At 37.4% G+C, this 22,928-nt stretch overlaps 1 protein-coding gene across 2 annotated transcripts in view; it reads right to left on the reverse strand.

The window, feature by feature from the left end:
- The window catches only part of znf407 (zinc finger protein 407), a 172,121-nt gene that overhangs the window by 142,866 nt on the left and 6,327 nt on the right, over positions 1-22,928 (reverse strand). For both annotated transcript variants that reach the window (XM_087805591.1, XM_087805590.1), the window contains exon 4: positions 14,596-14,710. In XM_087805591.1, the coding sequence (XP_087661717.1) occupies positions 14,596-14,710 (115 nt within the window). The remainder of the gene's footprint in view (positions 1-14,595; positions 14,711-22,928) is intronic.

Below are 22,928 nucleotides of genomic sequence, written 5' to 3' on the forward strand. Positions count from 1 at the left end.
ACAAATACAAGCTCAGATTGTGAAATCCGACTCCCGTGCTCACACAAAAACAAGGAACATGTATAAAAAAAGAGGAGACCTTCCCCCTCTGTTGTGCTGCTAACGCAGAAACTTTCTCTGTCACTTCTCCTTATTAGACTTGTCAGAGTCGCCGCATGCTCTTATGAAAGCCGTCACCTTCCGCATGATTAAAGGTGGCGGGTTCCTACCACCGTTTGGCCTATCAGCAACCGCCCAGCAGCCGTCAAGTGCGTACAAACCCCTCCGTGCCTTTGTCACGGCGGCGTGGAAAGAAAAACTTAAATCGTCGCTCACACCTATAGACGAGTAGTATTTCATGATCTATAAAACCCTTTTACAATTACTTTTGTCTTAATAATGTTCGCTATTTACTCTGGCTGTAGTAGGCATTTAACCAAATATTAAAAGCATTTACACTCATTAAAAACAAGCAATAGTACATTTTATATTATGCTTAATAAAGTAAAATATTATATCTAGTCAAGTCAAGTTCTTTTATTGTCAAATATGCATGTGTTTATACAGCATAAATGAAATGGTGGTCCTCTCTGACCCACGATACAAAACATGCATACAATTGAAAGGACATTCAGGAAAATAAATCAAAATAAATAACCATCAAAATGAAATAAATAAACAACAAACTAATAAACAGAATATAAACAAAAAACAAAGTTAATACACAGGTAGTGCAAGCAGAGGTGAGAGTGATGGTAGGACAGGGAGGGAGTTCTGTATTATCTAATATCTATATACACATATCTTTTTTTATTTTATTTAAGAAATATATATTTTTTTATATATATACTTTTTTTTTTAAATACATCAATTGACATGAGACTGTGACAGTTGAAAACGACTCAGACACAACGCGCGGATGTATTGCAACGAGTGAACCCAACATATGTTACAACCCCGACCCCCCCAAACCCTCCTCCGAGACCTCCGCACGACAACATGCAATTAACCATCAAGGCTGGCTTACCATTTATGTAGCATGACTCTAAAAACAAATTGATTTTTTAATGCCTCTTATTTAATTCATTTGTTGTTGTTTTTTTTTTTTAAATCACACCCTAACTTTCTAAACCATTTTAACCAGAGCCAATTCATGAAGATTAAATGTTAAATAAAAATCTTTAAAAAAGAGAAGATTAAACAAGTGAAATATTTGATTGTTAACTACATTACTACACTTACATTTTTTTTTATTTTTAATAACAATATCATCCTAACTTAAATCAATTACAGCGACCTCTCGCAGCAGCAGAAGAAGAGAGGCTTGTGAAACGTATTGTTAAACTATTCTCTGGCACTCGGCAGAAAAAGGTTATCAAGTTGTATCTTATTGCCTTTACCTGCTCCCATTCACTGTGAACACGCACTGATTTGAATAAGCAGCGCTCCACGGGCTCTCTTATCAGATCCCAGACGGGTGTGCCAGCACAGCAGTATCAGGTACGAGCCATCTCTCTCTCCCGGGAGAGAGAGATGAAAAAAGAGAGGGAAAAGGGGGAAAAAAAAGATACATTTTGACTATCAAGAGTGGACGGTGAAACATGTGGAAAAACTCAATTTTAACCATCTATTGTGAGGGCTGATTTAAAATATTGAATTAATAACAATTTGATTTGTATCGACGAGAACTATATAAAAGAGTGACTTAAATTAAGTTATGTTCAAATTTGACAAAAAATAATCAGGATGAATCATTTCAGATCAATATCTTCCCCTAAAAATAAATAGCTATGAGTCGATCCTTTAATAGCATAATCTAAATAAAAAGATATATAATCTAGTTAGTTCTGGTGGGATGAAAAAATAAAAAATAAAGTCATTATTTGCAGTGATGAAAACAGACCTCGGGTCCACTAATGCGCTGCAATTATCCACCAAAGGCATGATATTTTCAAAAATTCATCTCATTAATATTTTCAAGTTCCTTTTTCAAACTAGCCACGAGAGAGTTTCTCCCCCCGCAAGAAACAGTGCTTTATTTTATATAGAAAAAAAAGCTTTAAGGGGGCATCAGTCATCGGGCATGGTAGGAACATGACCTCAGAAAATGTACTGTGATTGGGTAGGTTAAATAGACACAAACAAACATGCACAGAGGCCCGCTCCGCTCACTTCAGCGAGACTCTAAACGCGCTAACCTGCTCTCTTCATTAGTGCTGCGGGGACCATCACTGTGTAGTCTTTGTCCTTTGCTGTAATTGCCCTCACGGAACGCTTGCCCCCGACGACGCCACGGTGTGGTTTGCAGTAGCCGCACAACCCCGGACGTTCAGCCCCCCCAGTGTGACAGGCCTGGTGAGACCACCGGGCACAGGGAGGCTCTCCTGAGACCCCCTGATCGGCCCCCGAGGTGCACGGGTGTACAGAGAGTCCTAGTTAAAACAGCTCAGGCAGGGAGACCCCTCTAAGCACCGCGTCTGACCGGGGCCACAACTTTGCTCATTTACGAGTGTGTGAGATACACTTTATTTTCCATTTTCATTTTAGGACTAAGAGACCCACAGCCAAGATGCACAAACAATCCAACTTGAAGAGCATAAATATACAACATTTAACATAATAATTCAACATTTAAACAATTTACTTCTTTCTTAATAAAGGGATAATTTATTAAGAGGTAAATCATTCCAACTATATACATAAAAAATAATAATAGGTGGATCATTTAAAACGATTTAGTTCTGTCTCAATCACACGCGGATCTAGACAAAAGGTGATCAAACACCAGCTGAAGGCTCTGCAGGTTAGTAGCAAGTTGAATGGCGCCATCTACCGTTGATAGTTCAGATGACAACGCATGAACCTTTTAGGGATGAGGCTTGTTGTTTGAGACTTAAATTAGTTATTTCTGACAACTCTCGAAGCCGATGTTGCCTGTAAAAATCCTGGTAATCAGATTTCGCTGGTGTGTTTGGGAGGCGGAAGCTTTGAAATGACCATAAAAGTGGGAAATGTGAACCCCATTAATTTGGAATTAAATTGTAACAGACACGTTGCAGTCTGATCCTGACCTCTGTTTGTTGTGCTGCATAAACAGAATAAATGCATAAATGTTGCATTTTATTTTTCAAACAGTGTGCTGCTCTTCATTACACCCAACGTGTTGTTTTTTTGTTCCTTGTGGGGGGAAATCGATGTGTCAGCGTTTTCATGCTCGGATGCAGGGGTGCAGACCTATGCCTCCGTGTGCGGAGTCCGGACCAGGTTCTGGAATAACACGCTCAATAACAAAGTGTGTTTGACGCTATGGATTATGACTTTTTCTTTGGCTCTTTTAGAAAAGAGTTGATGGTTCCATCACCCTAAAATCTCAGTTTACGTGCTCGCTTTATAATCTCGACCTCCTACTGCCAATTTATGTGACTCTGCCCAGACTTTACCCTGGAGCTGTGGAAATAATACTAAATTAAATCACACATTATTATGAGTACAGCAGAAGATGCAGGTTCAACCCCCCCTTGCTTATTTGCAGTGTAATCTTTATTTAACGTGAGATTTTAACATGCTTACAGAAAGATCTCATCCTCTGCATCCTTTCATTTACCAGCCAGGCTTGATGTTTTTCTACGAGGGACGGTTATGCGTCTCCGGGGGGCCCGGGGACTGCGAGATGGCAACGGCACTCGGAGGACGCTAGTCAAGGACGCGGGAAGCATCACTCACCGTGCCATTATTTGCTCATATTTAAAGCTGGGGTGGCATGGGCGATCACCTGGGGGGGACTCGCACCAGAAAGAAGGGGTGATTTCAGAGTCCGGCGGGTGTGCTGAGCGGCGTCGGCGTAAGGAGATGCGAGCGAGTAAAAGACAGAAGGCTGTATACGCCAGCACTGGTGATACAAGCTCCTTTTATTGTCCGGCACTTTTCCTTCTTGTCAGAGCGCGATGAGGAATCACCGTAAGGTTGGGGGAGCTTGAATATTGCCCTTGAGGGTCCACTGTGGCTGCTCCTGTTTATGGTTGACTAGCAATCAGCCGCCGATTCAAGACCCACAAACCCTCATCCATCCATGTCAGCAATTAATCAATTAAATTGCAGCAGGAAGGAGAGGGAGCGTCTAGGTGTGTTAATACAATAGCCTGTTAAGGTTGATGTAATTTCATCACTAATGTCAGCCATTCATCACTGGTTATTATCTGCTTCACATAGACAATGGTCAATATCGCACCATAAATCTGGGAATCATGGAGATCTTGTGATATTAAGCTTGAAGGATGCTACCACCTGACGGGCTCGCCGAGCAGCGAGACGGGAGTTATTAAAAAAGTTTACTCAAACAAGTGTTGAAGGGATACGAGAGCAGTTGGCCAACTTCACTTTCTTGGACGACTCCATGGAAAAGTGTATCGGTTCCTGTAGCTAATGCAAGCGGATTCAACTTGGACCGAAGTGTTGTCGGCTAGAGGGAGCCAGATGGCATCTGTGGTGTTGATCTTAACACAATATGAACATGGAGAGATCCTTTAAGAAAGTTTGTACAACAACATTAAGTCCAAAAGCATTAATTTAATTCAAGATTGAAAAAATATTATTATCTTTATAAGACATTCATGTACAGATATAGGATGAATTGCAACATTGAAGTGTCTGTTAAGAAGAATCACTTATTTACGCATTATTTGCACAGTCAAATATGTAAGTAAGTAATTAATTTTTATTTGTATAGTGCTTTTCTAGACCAGGGTCATAAAGCGCTTAAACAATCAAAACAATATTCAATAAAGTATATACTTTAAAGAGCAAGATAAAACTGATAACACAACAGTAGCATTTATGCAACGATCAGACTCCCAAACACCCGAGTAATCGGATAACTGTTGTACAACCACAAAATCTGCAGAAAATAAAAATCCTAAAAACACAACTTGAATTATTATATACTGACACTGTGATGATGGCTGGATCACGTTCCTAAAACTGTAACCCTGTGAAACGTGACTGTTGTGGTTAACTATAAAGTTGAAGAAAATAAAAATAACTTAAATAATAAGCTTAAAAGTAAACACCTTCTTTTTACAGTTTACAGTTTGATTCTATTGGATTTCAATAGAAAATGATAAAATAACTATGGAGAAAACCTGAATGTAATACAAAGTCCTAATTAAATAATAATAATAATAATTAAAAGTGATTTGAGAGGTTATCTTTTAAACTGTGTTTCTGACTCCCCCATTGTTCGAACGGTGTCATTGAAATGCTGCAAGACTATATCCAGCACCATTGCCACGTGAGGCTTTGTTTACAAAGCAAAGCTCAGATTTGTTTACCCATTTTATCTTCCTGGAAAAACCCGCTCAAATATTCGTAGTAAACATAAGCATTCAAATAATATAATGAGTGTTGAAATGAAAACAATCAATTAAACATTGGAGAAAATAATGTATCAGAATCAGAATCAAAAACTTGTGTTGCCAGTAATGTAAACACAAGATAGGAACTTTGTGTGGTGGCACTACAGAATAGAAGGCTGAAATAGGATATATATATATATATATATATATATATATATATATATATATATATATAAAATATATGTGTTCTATTTTCTTGACAATATTACACGATCGAAACTAGGTCTGCTTCTATCGAACGCCCGGCCATTGTATCGTTGCCGATACAAGCATTTATGACTTCATCCTGATCGTATACACGATTAAAGATGTTATTCATAGTCATACAACACGTCACATATATATATACATTTAGTTATGACTTAAAAAAAAAACAATGTGTGGATGAGATGGACTCGAATTAACACAATGTCTATTTTACCTGAGCCAAAATGATGCATTTAATGACGGCGGTGCGTTCAAGAGCGTAGGAAATTTAACTTGAAACCGTCTTCAACTGAACCTTTTTCAATACAATGAAAAAAAGAACACAAAAATAATTGATTCGTTAGTGAGAACAACATGACCAAATTGAAGCTGACGCTGTGGATTCGATTAGTTTGCCTTTGCCTGCACTTTATTTTAGTTTAAGTTATTTTGTAACACTTGTGTGTTTTGCTCGTTATTTATTTTCCTTTCAAGTTAGTTTTTTGTTGTTTTTTTTATAGTGTTTTGAATTGTATTGTTGTTATTTGATTGGTCTGTGTGATCAATAAAGACAATGGTGACTTTTGTGTGTGTGTTTAAAGTTGCAAGGACAAAAAAAATGGTTGAATGGAAGAAGCTGTATATAAACACGCAGGTGTTCATGAAAGAAACGTCTGTGTTAATGCACACATTACATGGTAGGTACCACTGAAACCCCCCCCAGTGTGGGCCGACACTTCCTTCGCACTCCCACTAGTCTGATAATGAAAATGAGTGATTACGACCACGAGCGTCAACCGTCGCACACAGACGGACGGATGAGAGAAGAGATAGCTGCGTCATCTTTGGCGAGCCAGAAGCATCCCAGATGCCAGTCATCGGTTTGCTATGAAATAACTGTGCAACAGACCCACGTGAAAATAATCCGTACCTACAGGAAGTCAATTAAAAAGTGCCAGGGGAGATTAAGAGTGTGACAGCTCTTCGTCAGGCCATACGTTTGTCTCCAGGAAACCGGTAGATGTGTGTGTGTGTGTGTGTGTGTGTGTGTGTGTGTGTGTGTGTGTGTGTGTGTGTGTGTGTGTGTGTGTGTGTGTGTGTGTGTGTGTGTGTGTGTGTGTGTGTGTGTGTGTGTGTGCGTGTGTGTGTGTGTGTGTGTGTGTGTGTGTGTGTGTGTGTGTGTGTGAGTCGAATAGACACATTAGAAAATGAGTGGTGATGGAGGGAGGGGTCCGTTCATGAACACCTTTAAAAGCCCACACATGAATATTAAAAGGGCCTGCGGCGGCACAAGTTTGCGAGACACAGAGTGACTTCCTGGTACATCAATTAAATCAAGAGTCGTCGGAGTGATGGCTCCCTAAATGAGGCGATAGACCGCTCCCCCTTTTCACATCCCATCACTTTTGTCTACCATCCATCTCACGCCCGTCATGACCCGGCTTTCTTCCCTCTCTCGGATGCCATCCACTCTTCCTCTGTCTGTTTCTTCTTCTTCTTCTTCTCCCCTCGCTCTACCACTCCATCCCTCAAGCTGCCACTAACTGAACGCACAAATTACGCTCCCCTCCACCTTTAACTCTCACTAAATCTTCCCCTTTTCCACTTTGCTGAGCAGATATATTTTATTCCTCCATCAAATATGCATACCATTAATTAAGTTAAATTACTGCTGCCAAATCTCCGCCGCCCCTGATGGGCGTCAACACTGAAATGCACGACTCTGGACCCGCAATGACACAGCTGCAACACTTAACCGTGAGTTACAGCTCCTGCACCTCCGTTACCAGAGACATTAAACCACTGGAATCAAGAATTACGCCTTTTGAAAAGATGCCTATAAATATAAGAGACTCTTTCATAATTGCTAGACATTCTTCGGCCCTTCGGCTCATTGTGACTTTAAGGTGGGAAGGCACTATTGAAAATGTTGTTTTCCTGGCTCCCTCTAGTGTCAGAAGAGAGGAACTATACTTTTGTGGCTCCATTACAAAACAAGATAAAAGCTCTTGTTTCGTCACTTTGTCTTCCTTGGTTATGTCAAAAAGTATCTTAGTACTTCAGCGAGTCGTCCAGACAAAGTTACGTACTAAGAAACAGTTCAAATAACTGCTAGAGTTACAGTCATTCAAAGTCTTGAAGGGCGTGGTGAACTTTTAAAGTTTTATTTTGAAGTGTGAAAAGGGTCAGGTCCCCAGTCATTTACTTTGTTTTTGTAAAGTCTATTTTTTCATTTATAATTTAATTTAATTGGAGACAACCGTTAATTTCGTAGTGATAAGGAGACTGTGATCTCTTAATAGAATACTTAATAAAAATAGTCGTACAAATGATCACGTCAGAAAATATGTAGTTTTCTATTTCTTAAGGATAAATAACTTACAACACACAATACAAACTAAACAACACAAAAAGAAATGATTATTATTATTTTTATGCAACATGAAGTTGGTTCGGTAGGTTTTCCGATAAACAGCCAATCAGCACTCGTCGTCTTAATGACTTTCTAAAGGGAACATGCTTCCAATAAGAAAAGAAAGTGTTTCGCTGAACTCACTTCCTTTGTCATCACTTTATGTCGAAACATTAAATTTACAAGTATTAAAAACCCTGCCAAGAGAAAATTAGCTTTTTAAAAAAAAAATGCAGCGCCAAACATTTTGGGCCACATGATAGTGAAGCTAGTATAAAAAGACAAAAAGCCATTTAACCCAAGACAGAATTACGCCCAGATATGCAGATCTGCTGCGTCGGCTTCCTTTACAACGGATCTCGGTGTTTACCGTCCGGACCGGTTTATTTTTGCTCTCATGTGATTAAAGGGGAACGACGCCCCTAGGTCCCGGTTGTTGGTCCACTGAGCATATGAGAATGTTATTAAAGTCTAATAGTCCTAATATGCTGGCATATTTGTTTCTCCTGATCCGGGGAGAGCACTCGCCCTGGACCAAGTCAAACTTCACAAAAATTGTGCCCTCTCTCTGACAACTAACCAGCCCAGAAGACATCTTCAGACTCCTCATGGATTAGTGAAGTTTAATTAACCATATAAATTTAATGTTGCCCGAAATGCTAGAAACTGAGATTTAGAAGATGATACATGTGAAGAGTAAGTAGATTCATGTAATAATGACTTCCCGTTATATAGAAATAAAATACTTTTTTTCATTGTTTAATTCTGATTATTTGATCCTGACTTTTGACTGTGTTTTTCTCCAAACATCTGCCCAAGGCTAGTAAACACATCTAATCCATTATGTTGCACTTTATTGTGTTATATGGGCCACGATGCTATAAAGCTGTCCCGGTCATAGAGAGTGATCGTGGATTGCCGACTCAAACCAGAACACTGACATCTTTAAGCCGCGTGCAGCCCTGGCTATCATCAAGATTGCTCAGTCACATACTTAACCTTTCCAGAGCAGACTTTCTGCATTATTTTCCAAATGACCTTTAATGTTACTTCTTTCATTTCCCATAATGGGGTACTAAATTTAGTTAAATACATCTTACGGAGATGTGTTTATTTTGCTTTCTGACAAGGACCATGCATCCACTGCACAGATAACCCAGAGTTCTGAGCCAAAAAATCTTTGTCTGAGTAGATTAAAATTAAATATAATTGAAACATTTATCTCGGAAAATCTATGTCGAAATATTTCAGATCTTGACTAAAATGTTGACAATCTTAGTAATAAAGAGACAGAAAATATGAAGTGGGAGGAATCTCAAAATCATAGAAACTATATAGGACTAGAACTACACGCCTTCTTGGAGAAATACTGTACAACAAGCAACATATTTTCCTACTCAACAATATTTTACCTTGAGAAATAAAATGTAAGTATTCGTGTAGATCATTCATTATTGTTACTATTAAACAAAACAGTTTTCTGTTATTGCAAATTATTCTTGCAAAATTATCCAATATACAGGCCCATAAAAGCACAAGTTCCAAGATAAAGGGTATTAATCAGAACAAACTAATATTTGTCTAGTATCTAATGCAGACATTTATTTAAAACTAAATTTGAAAATGTTCTAGTTAAGCATCCTCTGCACACTGCTATATGGCTTATAGCCTTTTTTTCAAAAGCAACAGTTATAATGAGCTGTGCATTTATGAAGATAAAAAGAAGGTTACGCTTGTTAATCAAACTGACTTTCATTTATTTGTTATTAGGGATGTGAGAAAAAAAAGTATAAACCAATATACATCAATATTCTTTGAGCATAATATAATATTAAACACCAAATCCATTTTAATTTATGTTATCAGTTTCTTTTTCTTTCTTTTTTTTTCAAAATCATCAGAGATCCTTTTTTGTTTATTTATATTCACTTCTATTTATATTCACTTAAGTGTGTAAAATAAAATAGTTTGAATTTTTATTTACAATTGAAATGGCCGCTAGATGACAGCAGTCATTAAGTCATAAATGAAAATTGAAATCCTGCAAGATCCCAGGCATTGACTGAGGACAAGAGGATACAGTCGACTCCTGCTACTGCTCTTAACGCTGATTTTTGGATTTATTTTGTCTCTCTTTTATTCTTTCAAGCATAAGAGAGTGAACAATCTTGATGTAGGGTAATGTAGGGTAAACACAAAGAGTAATTTGTCCGAACAAATGGAAACGGTTGAGAATGCCCTGTGTAAGTTTTTACCGCTCTCATGTTCAGCAAAGCTGTCTGTCATAACACAATCGCTCATCTTTGTTCGGTGAACGGGACACGAGGATATATTAGTGAAACCGCTAATGTACGCCATGATTAAGTGCAACTGAAATACCAAGTGTGTTGTTCATGGGCCTGACAGGCGGTAATTTGCTTTATTATATTCTGTGGTTTTAATTGCACGCCACCAAGTTGTCCCTGTGACACCTTATGAAATGATGATGTACAATTATTTTCGCAGCAGCAAGAGATCAGCCCAGTGACATTATAATCATCCTCATAGGAATCCCTCTCAACCATTAACGTTTGAATGGAGTAAGAGAGGGAGACAAAAAAAAAACATAAAAATAGTTCTCAGGGACTTCTAACCAGAATCTTATTGAGGATTATGAGAATCCCGTCAGGGGAGGAGAAGGGTGTGGATAGACAATAGAGGGGTTGAGTTAAGTGACGGCTTTCTCTGGATAAGCAGCGAGCTAAGATGCTCATCCACTGTCACTGCCAGGCCTCACACTCGCAGAAAAGGCCCGGGCATTAAGGCACATTACAGCGGATGAGCCACACGGAGCGGAACTGACGGGCTATTCTTGGAACAGACCAGACAATCTAACAAGTCAGCGGGGACATAAATACACCGACGTGAGCTAGCCCCATTCTTCTAGCAGTCAAATCACACGCTAAATCTTGATTTGTATGGAAATCTCTTCCCCTCCTTCACTTGACCTCAGGTTCCACGGAGTTATCTTCAGGACAAAAGCAGGTCACGAAGTTTGTGCCTGAAGAAAAAACAACCTTTTTTTTTTTTTTACGGCTCAGAAAGATTCCTGACGTTGACGCGTGGAAGGGGGTAGCTTACGAGCCATAATCATGAAATGGCCGTCCACAGGAGGACCATCCATGTTCACAACAGTGTTAATACTTTTAAGACTCGGGCTGAGATATTAAACCAATGCCTCAAAACATTTAGACGGTTTATGCATAATTTAACACCTACAAACAGCACTGAATGTCCATGCATCTTTGGGGAGTGCAAGAAAGCAGGAGGGTGGAAATGCTGAATCTATCTCCTTTCTGGCTGATGATGGAGTTAGGGAGGAGAAAGCTCATTAGGTGACCCCTCAGTGGGCCAAACACACCAGGAACTTAACAAGGAATCCATCCTCTTTCATGAGAGACCATTTTTTTCAACCAATTAAATATGAGAAATATAATTCCTCAAAATAATGCAGAGCCAGAAGTTTACTCTCTCAAGCGATAATACTTTTTTAATACTGTTAGCCAAAGAGACGAGTCATTCAACTGTACTTTTGTGGACACATGGACACGTTTAAGATTGTCCCTAATAGATGTTGTCACAAGGTTGAATTCCCTCAACATTATCTATTCTTGCTCCGTTTTTCTGGCATAAACATTTCTAAATCCACATTCCTTACTTTCATTGGAGAGTAAATACGAAGGAAACTAAAAGAATGTGAGACAAATGGTGACATCAACCAAAAAGACAAAAAACTAGTGAAATATAAACCATAAAAGCAGCATTTTTGCCCATCATTTGTTATTTAAATCCACAATAATTTAATCCTCAACCATCAAAAACGGACTGAAATAAAGTTGCAGGACAAATGTTAGTTCAGGTCAAAGTGCGGTTTGGGAGACATAACAAGACAAAGATGAACAAACAACCTTAAAGAAACACCTTTTATAATCGATATGCCAATTTATTTATCTACCACGACAAGAGAGGTCACATCAAAAAACAACAAGATATACGTTGATTTTCTTTTTCACCATACTGATATTCAACAGTACTGTGTACATTTGTTGATTTTCTTTTGGCCATCAAATCATTTGTTTTAATCATAAATCAAAGAATCTACACAATAAAATAATTAGCTTTATTTGGTTTATTTTTGTGTTGAAAATTAAACATCTGGCAGCTAGATGGTAGCAGTGCTCATGTCCTCCGCAGCTAAAGGAACAATGAAATCCCTCGAAATACTAGTGATGACTGAGGACAAGGGGAGACAGTCAACTCCAAACCTAATTTACGACATATTTTAAGTTTTATTAATACGACCATAATAGAGTACAACAATCATTAAATGTCAGTGAACCCTAAAATTATTCCGACAATGATGCAAGTGTATCAAAATATATTGTATTGTGAAATTAGTGTATCGCTATTGCTTTTAAATAAAATAGTAATACATTTTTTTCTTTTGTGAAGCAGAAATATTGCTCCATACTAATCATTTAATTACACTGTAGTTGCACTTTTGTGGGTCAAAAAGAAGAACAATCCCATTACACATTACGCCCACATCTTTATGATCCATTAGTAAAACCGTTTTTTTAATAAAACAAACAATGGTTCACTTGACGCGTAAAGTTTTGTGTGGAGAACGACATTGTGAATGTGTGGCTCTGGTCTTAATTAAGGTGTTCAGGGGATTTCTTTGTGTTCGCCGACTCTTTAGTCAAGACGAGGAATAGCCGGGTGATCAGTCAGTAATGAAAGCACACACAGGGACGATTTGTCACGAGTGGCTGGCAGTGGCAGCACGTAGCTCCTCAATCCACATGATTTGTGGAACCCGGGACTGTGTTCACCAGTGCCTTTTAAAGACCTACAGGAAAAGTGTTCTATATGAATGTTGGTGCATGTACGTTAAACTCTTGGTCAACACATTAACTGCACTTTGGAGAGGAGGCAGTTACAGCTGGAGGGCTTGTGAAACATGAGACTTGCCTCTCATTAAAAGCAAATTCCTGTCCAAGGCAAAGCTTGTTTGCTCCAGCTGTAATATGTTTGCAAACATCAGCAGGAGCAAATAAACACGTTTGGCTTCAGAGGAAGAGGATCGGCCGGCGACTGAACTAAATGGAAGAGTTTACACAGAATCACACCGAGGGAGGACGGAGCGTCCGCGCATACGTCTTCATCCTTTAGAGTGTGCAACCACAGACGCCGCTTGTTCAAAGCTTGAAATCCCACAATTTACTTTATTCCCCGACTGCATGTTAAACAGCTTAACACATCTATTTGAACATGGCGCGGCAGTGAAGAGCTCCATCGTGGGAATAGCGCCAGTCGAACAACATATGGTCTTACATGCAGGGGGTACAAGAACCAGGATAGAAGAAAAAAACAAAACGGCGTTATCGCACCACAGCGTATTTATTGGCTTGTATAGAATTATTAGGATTATGTAGCACCTAAGACAAAAGGGGGAATTAGTGAATAGATGCTAATACTAATTGAATATGTTTGTATTTGTTCAGATCATCTCAGATCAATCAGCCACTGATCATAATGTGCAGATTTCCTTGGAAAACTATGTGATCGGCAAACACCCCCATGAGGTTAACAGTCAGAAGGCGAAGAAAATAACCCGAAAAATGATTGAATTCATTCGACTAGACGACCATCCTGATGCTCCTCTTTATGTACAACAATCTACCTGTGATACTCATAAAGTCTGTTTTTCTGTTTCAATGTTTTTGAGTAGAAATTGGGCTACTATGTTTGACATACAATTCAACCAGCCCATTAAACGATTATATAAATGATACGAGAGGTAAAGACTTAAATATTTGGTTTGTACAAAACGTTTAACCCTACTCTGTTATATTTTATTTAGTATTTTTTTTTTTTTTTTTACTTTAATTCAATCGCATTTGACTTTGACTGTATCCTTTTACTTCTAGAAAGTGTTTAATTTGGCAATGCTGTGTGATATATACACAAAAGCCTTGATATTGCAAATCTGTTAACAATTGCGTTACCGATAGCAGGAGAATTTAAGCATTATTAAGTTTTCCTTCGGACTGAATAGTTGATTGTGCCTGCTGGAGTCTTTGTGTTGATCCTCTTTGAGTTAAAATGTTCGCTTGATTAAGGTGATTTCAAAGGTTCCATTTTCCAGATCAAATAGCTAGTATCAATAATCATAACTAAATTTTAAAAAATACGGCCACTGTATGTGATGTGTATCTGTGATCGGCTCTCATCAGTGATTGACAGCATCAATCCTGATTGTAGCATCACTTGGCAATAGTTATTAATATAATTATTTAGTTGCAACAAAGTTACATAGATATTACTGGTTTTAAATGCATTGTTCTGTTTTTCTATTGCTTATCTTGTGTGTTACCTTTTTTTATTCTTTTGTCCTGTACTGACAACAAAAAAAACATAAATAAAAGTGTCTGATTCTGGAAGTTGATAACAATCTGTTGAGTGATTTATTCATATAGATGTCAGTTTGATTTTTTGACTTCACTGATCAAACTTGATGAGACACCTGAGCTCCACTGAATATAGAAAGAAGGTCTCACTCACCCGCAGATGTCACACTTGTACTCCCTCATTCCGAGATGTCTCTTCACGTGGTTCCTGGCGTCTCCCAGCTGAGCGGACGCAAAGTTGCAGATCTTGCACATGAAGGGCTTTGATCCTATTAAAAAAAACACAAGTAAAAACGTCTTAAAAAAGACATGCATGTACAGTATGTTTCTCATTGTGACAATAAGCCATTACGTTAATGCCAGGAAATAGGAAATTAATATGTACAGTACATATGAAACTAATGACTCCTTGGTCGGTGTGTGACACCACTCCATTCCTTCTGTCCCTTTATATCCTTGTCAATCTCCTTCATCTTGTACCTACTCATCCTGTGGATGCGTAAATTGGATTCCAAAGGTCAGGGCAGAAACGTAAATCAATTCTGCTCAGTACCTCCCATTTCATCATTAAAGCGCTAATCACTCTAGTGGGCTTCACAGGAAGGTTTCTCCCTAATTATTGTCATTAATAAGTCCAGGGGTGGGGTAACGTACGAGAGAGCGGTAAAGCCTTTTCCTGCCATCAGTCATTTAAGAGAGGAGCTGTTCCAGCTGCTTCTGCTTTCATATGCTCGATATCAGCCTTGAGAGATTGGACGTTTTAAACTGTGACATTATCATTTGCACTCCTTTTTCCAGTAAACAACATTTTCTTCAGTTTTTCCTTCCTTTATTTTCACCTCAAAACAATTGCCCTCACTGCTTCGTAGACACGTTTATTGTCAAGAACCTGCCGAAACTATACAAAAATACAATTGTTGCAACATATTGAGATACAGTAGTAACAGAGATATATGTGTAGTATTTTTGAGTACTTGACTCTGGTGTTGTGATAGTGTAGTAACAAGTATATATGTGTAATATTGTTGAGTACTTGACTCTGGTGTTGTGATAGTGTAGTAACAAGGATATATGTGTAGTATTGTCGAGTACTTGACTCTGGTGTTGTGATAGTGTAGTAACAAGGATATATCTGTAGTATTGTCCAGTACTTGACTCTGGTGTTGTGATAGTGTAGTAACAAGGATATATGTGTAGTATTGTCCAGTACTTTGCTGTGTCTCAAATCGCATACTAGCGTACTCAAAGTTAGTATTTTTAGCACACAAGTGCGTCTCAATTCTTATTGCGCCATGCACACTAAATTGGCGTAATAAAACGCCCACAAAACTGACTATGGTTCGATGGACACTATCTACCCTAAACGGCTGCCATCTTAATGACGTTTTAAACAGAAGTTACGTTGTATATATATGCATATATATGCATATACTTACAAGTGCATTTTCAGAAGCAGTAGGAGGATGACACGTCTTCGGTGCTGATACCAGCTTAAATATCTCGCGAATATTTCGATTTTTCATATTTTTTATTTTTTTATTTTTCCAAACTTGCAAAACGTGCTGCCAGCAGGTGTCGGCGATAGCGTTCAAACAGCTGGTTGAAACATTGTTAAATAGAAGTAGAAGAAGAAGCTGTCACCTCAATTCCGGTTAGTGCGTAGCAGCAATGTTTGATTTGAGACATACATATCTGTGGAGAATTTGCATACTAGTTAGTATATACACTATCCTGATGCATACTAACTTATAGTATACTAAGAGAAGTATGCGATTTGTGACACAGCACTTGACTCTGGTGTTGTGATAGTGTAGTAACAAGTATATATGTGTAGTATTGTTGAATACTTGACTCTGGTGTTGTGATCGTGTAGTAACAAGGATATATGTGTAGTATTGTCCAGTACTTGACTCTGGTGTTTTAGGTATTTACAGACCACATGAATCTTGACGAAGTCTTAAATGATTTCATTTGTTTTCAAACCAAAATATGTCCAAACATCTGCTAGAGTTACTGTATCCTCTCGTCCTCAGTCATGGCTGGGATCTTTTGGGATTCCCTTTTCTTCTTTAGCTGCGGAGGATGTAAAGACTGCTGCCATCTAGCGGCCGGGAGTTTAGTTGACACACAAAAATGAACAAAGGTTAATTATGAGTTTAAAAACATTTTGTTTTAAATATAAACCATAAAGTAACTACTACTACTACAAAAAAAAAGATTTTGAAAGCCAATATTATTTTTGTCATACCTTACTTGCTTTGTGTCGAGGACATGGACATTTGTTTAAAAAAAGTGGAAACAACAAACTAGCAGAACCATAACAAATGAAGTCAGTGACCTGACAAAATAAAGAAGGTTATTTAATTTCCTTATGCTCAGGCAGTTTCAGTTCTTTCTAATGCTACAGACATTATGCATTTTGACGTCTTTGCGTTAACATCCAGGAGTATAATATTTCTACCACGGCAGCGGCTGATTTGATTAAGCACCTTGTGGAGATTTATAAATTGATCATATACGGTTCACTTAATATGAGCTGACAGAACGACACAGAGAATTTTGAGCTGGTAACAAAGATTGAAAGCTAAAGCTGGTGCTAACAAGCTCTACAAACACAGAAGGGTAGGCGACACTAGCACCAATCATTTACTTTGTTAAATAAACACAAATATTAATGTGTTAATAAAACTATATTTACAAGAAGCAAAACTCAAATCAGCGTGACTAAAACCATAACTTACATCTGCGAAAATAAGTTAAAACCAGGGGTGAAAGAAAATATCGATACACTTAAATATCTAAATTATATATTCACGATACTGTATCAGTATTCAACAACACTGTATCGTGTTTTTTTTTTATTATCTAATTAAATTTATTAATTTTTTCCCTTCAAATCATATTTTATTCCAATCATAGTTATTATCTTTAATAATTCAATAGAGATTTTTATTTACAATACACATTCAAATATTCATTGAGTTGTTAATTTTTTTCTGGCCGCTAGATAACATCAGACATTATGTCCTCCGCAGCTAAAGGAACAATAAAATTAAAAAATGCGAGATTCCCAGGGTGACTGAGGATAAGAGGATACAGTGGACTCTAGCAGCTTTTAAATCAGATGTTTGGAAATTCAATTCAAATTTTGAATTTTGTATTTAAAAAACAACTTTATTTCAACTTTGTCAAGAGTCATTTGGTCTTAAAATTCAGTCATTACGTCCGCTGCAGCTAAAGTAACATAATCCTCCAAGATTACGACTGAGGACAAGAGGATACAGTGAGACCAGCAGCTTCCAAGGCTGATGTTATATATATATATATATATATATATATATACATATTTTGGTTTTGAAAACAGATGACAGCAGTTACGACAATACTACACATATATCCTTGTTACAACAGCATCAAAATATAGTGTATTGTTTACCCTGTATCGTGATAAATATAGTATCGCCATATTCCTGCCAATACACAGCCATAGTATAAAGACAAACAGCAGCTACAGTATCACAACATATAGTAATATATCGTATTGTTATTCCTGTATCGTGATACATATCGCATCAACAGATTCTTAACAATACATTTTAATCAATACAAAACATCCCTTTGGACAAAACACCCTGAGTATGTTGCCCTATTACACATCAAGACTCAGTCATACACCTTTAAAAACAAAACTTAAGGTGAGCACAGCGTTCAGGAAATGATTTGTTCAGATGGTTGGCTGAGTAAGAGACACGGCAGACGGAGATGCTACGTCTCTCACATCTTATCACATTAATACTCCACCACTCTACTTAAACAGCCTCCGTGAAACTGAAATTGACCATCAATGCAGTGTCATGTTAAATTAATATTGCCATCCACACAGGGGCGATGTAGATCCCCTCACATTCCAGATGAGACAAGGAATGATTAATTCATTTCCTCAAGAGGAGGAAAAGAACCTCATGCAATGTATCACTCACCGTGCCACGAGCTTGCATGCATACAAGTCAGAGCCAGAACACATTTTTATACTATAATGAAAACTAATGCCAATTACATACTTAAACCTTGATTTAGGATGATCTGGATCATGTATTGAGAAATTATAATGTTTCATTTAGGGTTGATAATATCATCATATTCTTTTTCTAAAAATTGAATCGACTTCTTTGTCTTTTAAATAATATTTTATGTGTTACCATTGTTACTTTATAACTTATGGATCAATAATGTGTCTAAATTAAGAACATTTTATTTGTTTTAATCTATAAGTTAACTGCAAATATTTACACCGTTTTTTTTGGCAGCGGTCATTATGTCCTCTGCAGCTAAAGGAACAAAAGAAATCCCACAAGATCCCGGTGATGACTGAGGATGAGAGGATACAGTGGACACCAGCGACTTTTAAAGCTGAGGTTTGGACATATTTTGGTTTGAAAACAAATGAAAGCAGTAACGACTGGTCTGTAAATACTTCAACACCAAGTACTAGTTAAGTGCTTAAGTACTCGACAATACTACAAATATACCCTTGTTCCTACCGTTTCCCAATTTATCGTATCTTTGAGCCTGTATCGTGATACCAATCATACCCCCAGATTCACGCCAATACCAAACCCTAATTCCATTCTCACCGTTTATATAATCGTTTACATTTTAAACCATGGTCATGTTTTTCTAAAACATTTTATTAAAATAAACTATAATACATTTTAGTATATTAAATGTTTGTAAAAAATATTGATATAGGGTGGGGGCCTGTATGATTAGCACTCCAAAGTTCAATAAAATATAGGATTAATGGAGATTTCAAATTGACAAAAATGAATTTATTGTTTGTATTATGTGTAACATGAGCTCGTCCTGTGTCCAACACATGCAGTAGCACGTAATGAATCCCTCAATATGCACTTAAAAGGTATTCAGTATTATGAGGAAAAGTATTATGTGCACTTGTTTATTTAGTCACTCTAGTGTCTGGCTCTAAACTGAGCCGATTTCAGTGAATTTCCAAAAAAGAAAATGCTCATTTAAACAGGAACTCTAAATTGCCAAAACGAGATCGCGTGTTTGTGTTATGTACTGGTCGTGAAGTGAAAAATACTCTCTGTGCACCCCACCACTACCTTCTGATTTTACAGATAAATCAAGTGGATGAAAATCTATGTCTTAATTAAAAGGATCTGGACATGCTCCCAGCTCTCAAACTGGCAGACCCCCACTGTGCTGCTCTACAGACCTATAAACAAACCACTAGAATGGATCACCACAACAGAAAGGGCAATTGATTCACCATAATGAGGCAACTACAAAATCAATGACAAAGTCCCCAAAAATACATTTGAGTAAAATGTATTTTTAAACGAAGGAGGTGATATTGATTAATAACAATAACATCTATTTCAAAACAGGGGATATAATAAACTACATATAAAAAGAGAAAACCAGGAGCTCAATTAAGAAGAGCATTTCACAAGATTTAAACGCCTCTTTGTGCATTGACAACGCATCGTCTCTCTCGTGCAACCCAGTTCCAGATAAGTAGTGGACATAATTCAATTGACTAAAAAGCTGTAAATTGAGAAAAGGGAATTCTTTTAATAGTTGGGGAAAAAATGTGCCCTTGACATGTTGTCAGCGATCAGGATCTAAGATGTAGCAGGTTTCATTTTCTTAAGTAACACTATGGCGGTGACCTTAAAATTCAAGAATTATGGCATTTGGTTGAAAAATGAATTATACCGTTAATAAGACCTGAGTGGGTTCCCAATTAATCAAAATTGTAACCTTTAATTCTTATACCTTTAAGCAGTCAGATTCCAGCAATACACTTTGACTTTAGTTGAAGGTGACTTCAGTCTACAGAAAAAAGTAAAGTACTACCTTTTACCACTTATTTACATGGAAATTATTTCTGTGCTTCCCTCTCTGAGCTCCCTCAGTTACCAGCCAGAGATCCTTGTGAAAAATGTACTAATATAACATGTAAAACTCTTAATATAATATACTTATTAATATAACTTAAATCAACAATAATGGGATTTAGGATTCTCCATGATATTGTCAATTAAAGTGTTGCCTCTGAATGAGAAGCTCAGTTTTAATGCTTGGATTTGAGAAAAAGTCTGAAGAAAGCAAGTTGAACCATTTATTGAAAAATTAAGCTAGAACAAATAGTTTCGCAAAATCAAATACCTTTAAGTAGAGGTGTAAGAATCTATCGATGTTCTAAAATATAACAATATTTTTCATACGGAACTGTCCTGAAATTCAACAGCATTGTATTGTTTTAAGGGTTTTTTTTGCTTTCAAATTGTATTTTATTCTCATCGTAGTAATTTAATGGTTTACATTTCATGTGTTGAAGATAGTGTGTATAAAAATACGTCAGTACGTCTGCTGCAGATAAAGTAACAATTAAATCCTGCAAGATCCCGACCATGGCTGAGGACGCGAGGATACAATCGACTCCAGCAGCTTTTAAGTTTTGACATATTTTGATTTTAAAACAAATGAAAGCAGTTACGACTTCGTCAAGAGTCATGTGTTCTGTAAATTGTGTAACACAAGAGTCAAGTATTCGACAATACTACACATATATCCTTGTTAGTACACTATCACAACACCAGAGTCAAGTACTGGACCATACTACACATATATCCTTGTTAGTACACTATCACAACACCAGAGTCAAGTACTGGACAATACTACACATATATACTTGTTACTACACTATCACAACACCAGAGTCAAGTACTCGACAATACTACACATATATCCTTGTTACTACACTATCACAACACCAGAGTCAAGTACTCGACAATACTACACATATATCCTTGTTCCTGCAGTATCATAATAAATCCCATCACAGACCCCGCAAATACACAGCCATACCTTCAAGTATGAGAAAATGAAAAAAACATTGTTGTGGCCTGTGAAACAATTTTAGCAGATTTTTTTTTTTTTTTTTAAGTTTCACATGTACATTTTATGTCCAAAATGTACTTGTGCAGCTCTGTATAATGCTTGTCATACTTTAAACAAATGCAACTTTAAAATAATTTGGTGCGAGTGAGCCTGAAACAAAGAAGCAAGATCATCCACCAACTGTCACAGCTTTTACCTCACACCTTCACAAATGGAACCATAGTCGTACAACACTTTGTATCAGCACACCGTGTGGAATTCAATTAAACTCTCATTAAAGTTTAGTTGGAAAAGGTGTTGGCCCTCTCAAGGCTGTGAAGGGCATTTATTGATGGTGCCCTCACATCTCGTTGCTACATTTAGCCCAGTTTAAAAGCAATTAATTCTCATGGCCAGTGAAAAGAAACGGAATAGCCCGTGTTCTTAACCTGCTGGACGTTGCTTGTCGAAGCAGCACGCCCAGCAAACCTGCTTTGCATTATTAATGACAAGATGAATCTTAATGGATTGGGGATAATCAACTATCCATGGAAGCTGACACATATGCACATCCTCTACACATGCGTCACACACACACACACAAGCATGGACATACAGACACAAGGGAAATTAAAGGCTTTGAATACGTCTGCATTGATTATTTTAAATTATTAGCCCACCTCTCTTTGGACCTTGGATGCTTTTAGCCTAAGCTTTAACACATTTACAGAGACTTATTGACTATAATTACAACTGAGTCTTGGTAATGGACACATCAATTATAAGTCGCGCATGTCTCTGGCCAAGCGTTGCTCAGGGAATCCCAATCTGGGGTCCATTAGCGTCTCTTCTGCTGCGATCTGAAGCTCAATCCGTCTTTACATTCACCTCAACGGAGACGACGATAACCTGCTTGCAGCAAATAGAAGTGCACGTTTTCCTCGGGCCACGGACGCCGGTTAAGATCTTGATTCTGAGAGTGTACATTTTGTTTTGCTCGTTCACGGATGAGATCCTCATAATCCTTGTCAGATTCAGGATTATGACATGGACAGATACTGAAGTCAATAGGTCTAAATGCAAGCATTGCCGTCTTCAAGTTGATGCAACAGGTTACCACCTTGATATTCACACCATTATTGATCTTGGCCTTTAAAAAAATATCAAGAACCACTTTTTAAATACACTATTGAACGCTGTGTTTCATGCCTTACTAAGTAGATTGTGTATACTGTATGTTGATATGGTGACCTATAAAGATGTCAGTGTTTAAGGTAAGATGAGAAAAACGATAAAAGTAAGAATGTTGTTCAAGAAAATTTGTTTTTTTGAAAGACTGAGATGAACAAGAGCCTCAACGACTAAGGAGGCAATAAGAAGAATGACATTTATATGATATGATACAATATTATACACAATATTATTATTTTTTTCCTAATTGTTGTACCTAAACACACCACTTGTGGAAAAAGTCACTTGCTGTTACCAAGTAGCTTGTAGCTAGAAAACACAAAATCAACAGGTTTCTGTATATGCACAGAATGTATGATATTATTTTCCACATGACATGATCTACAA

Source organism: Callionymus lyra, chromosome 13 (genome assembly GCF_982586985.1).
Source record: "Callionymus lyra chromosome 13, fCalLyr1.hap1.1, whole genome shotgun sequence".
NCBI classification, from domain to species: Eukaryota; Metazoa; Chordata; class Actinopteri; order Syngnathiformes; family Callionymidae; genus Callionymus; species Callionymus lyra.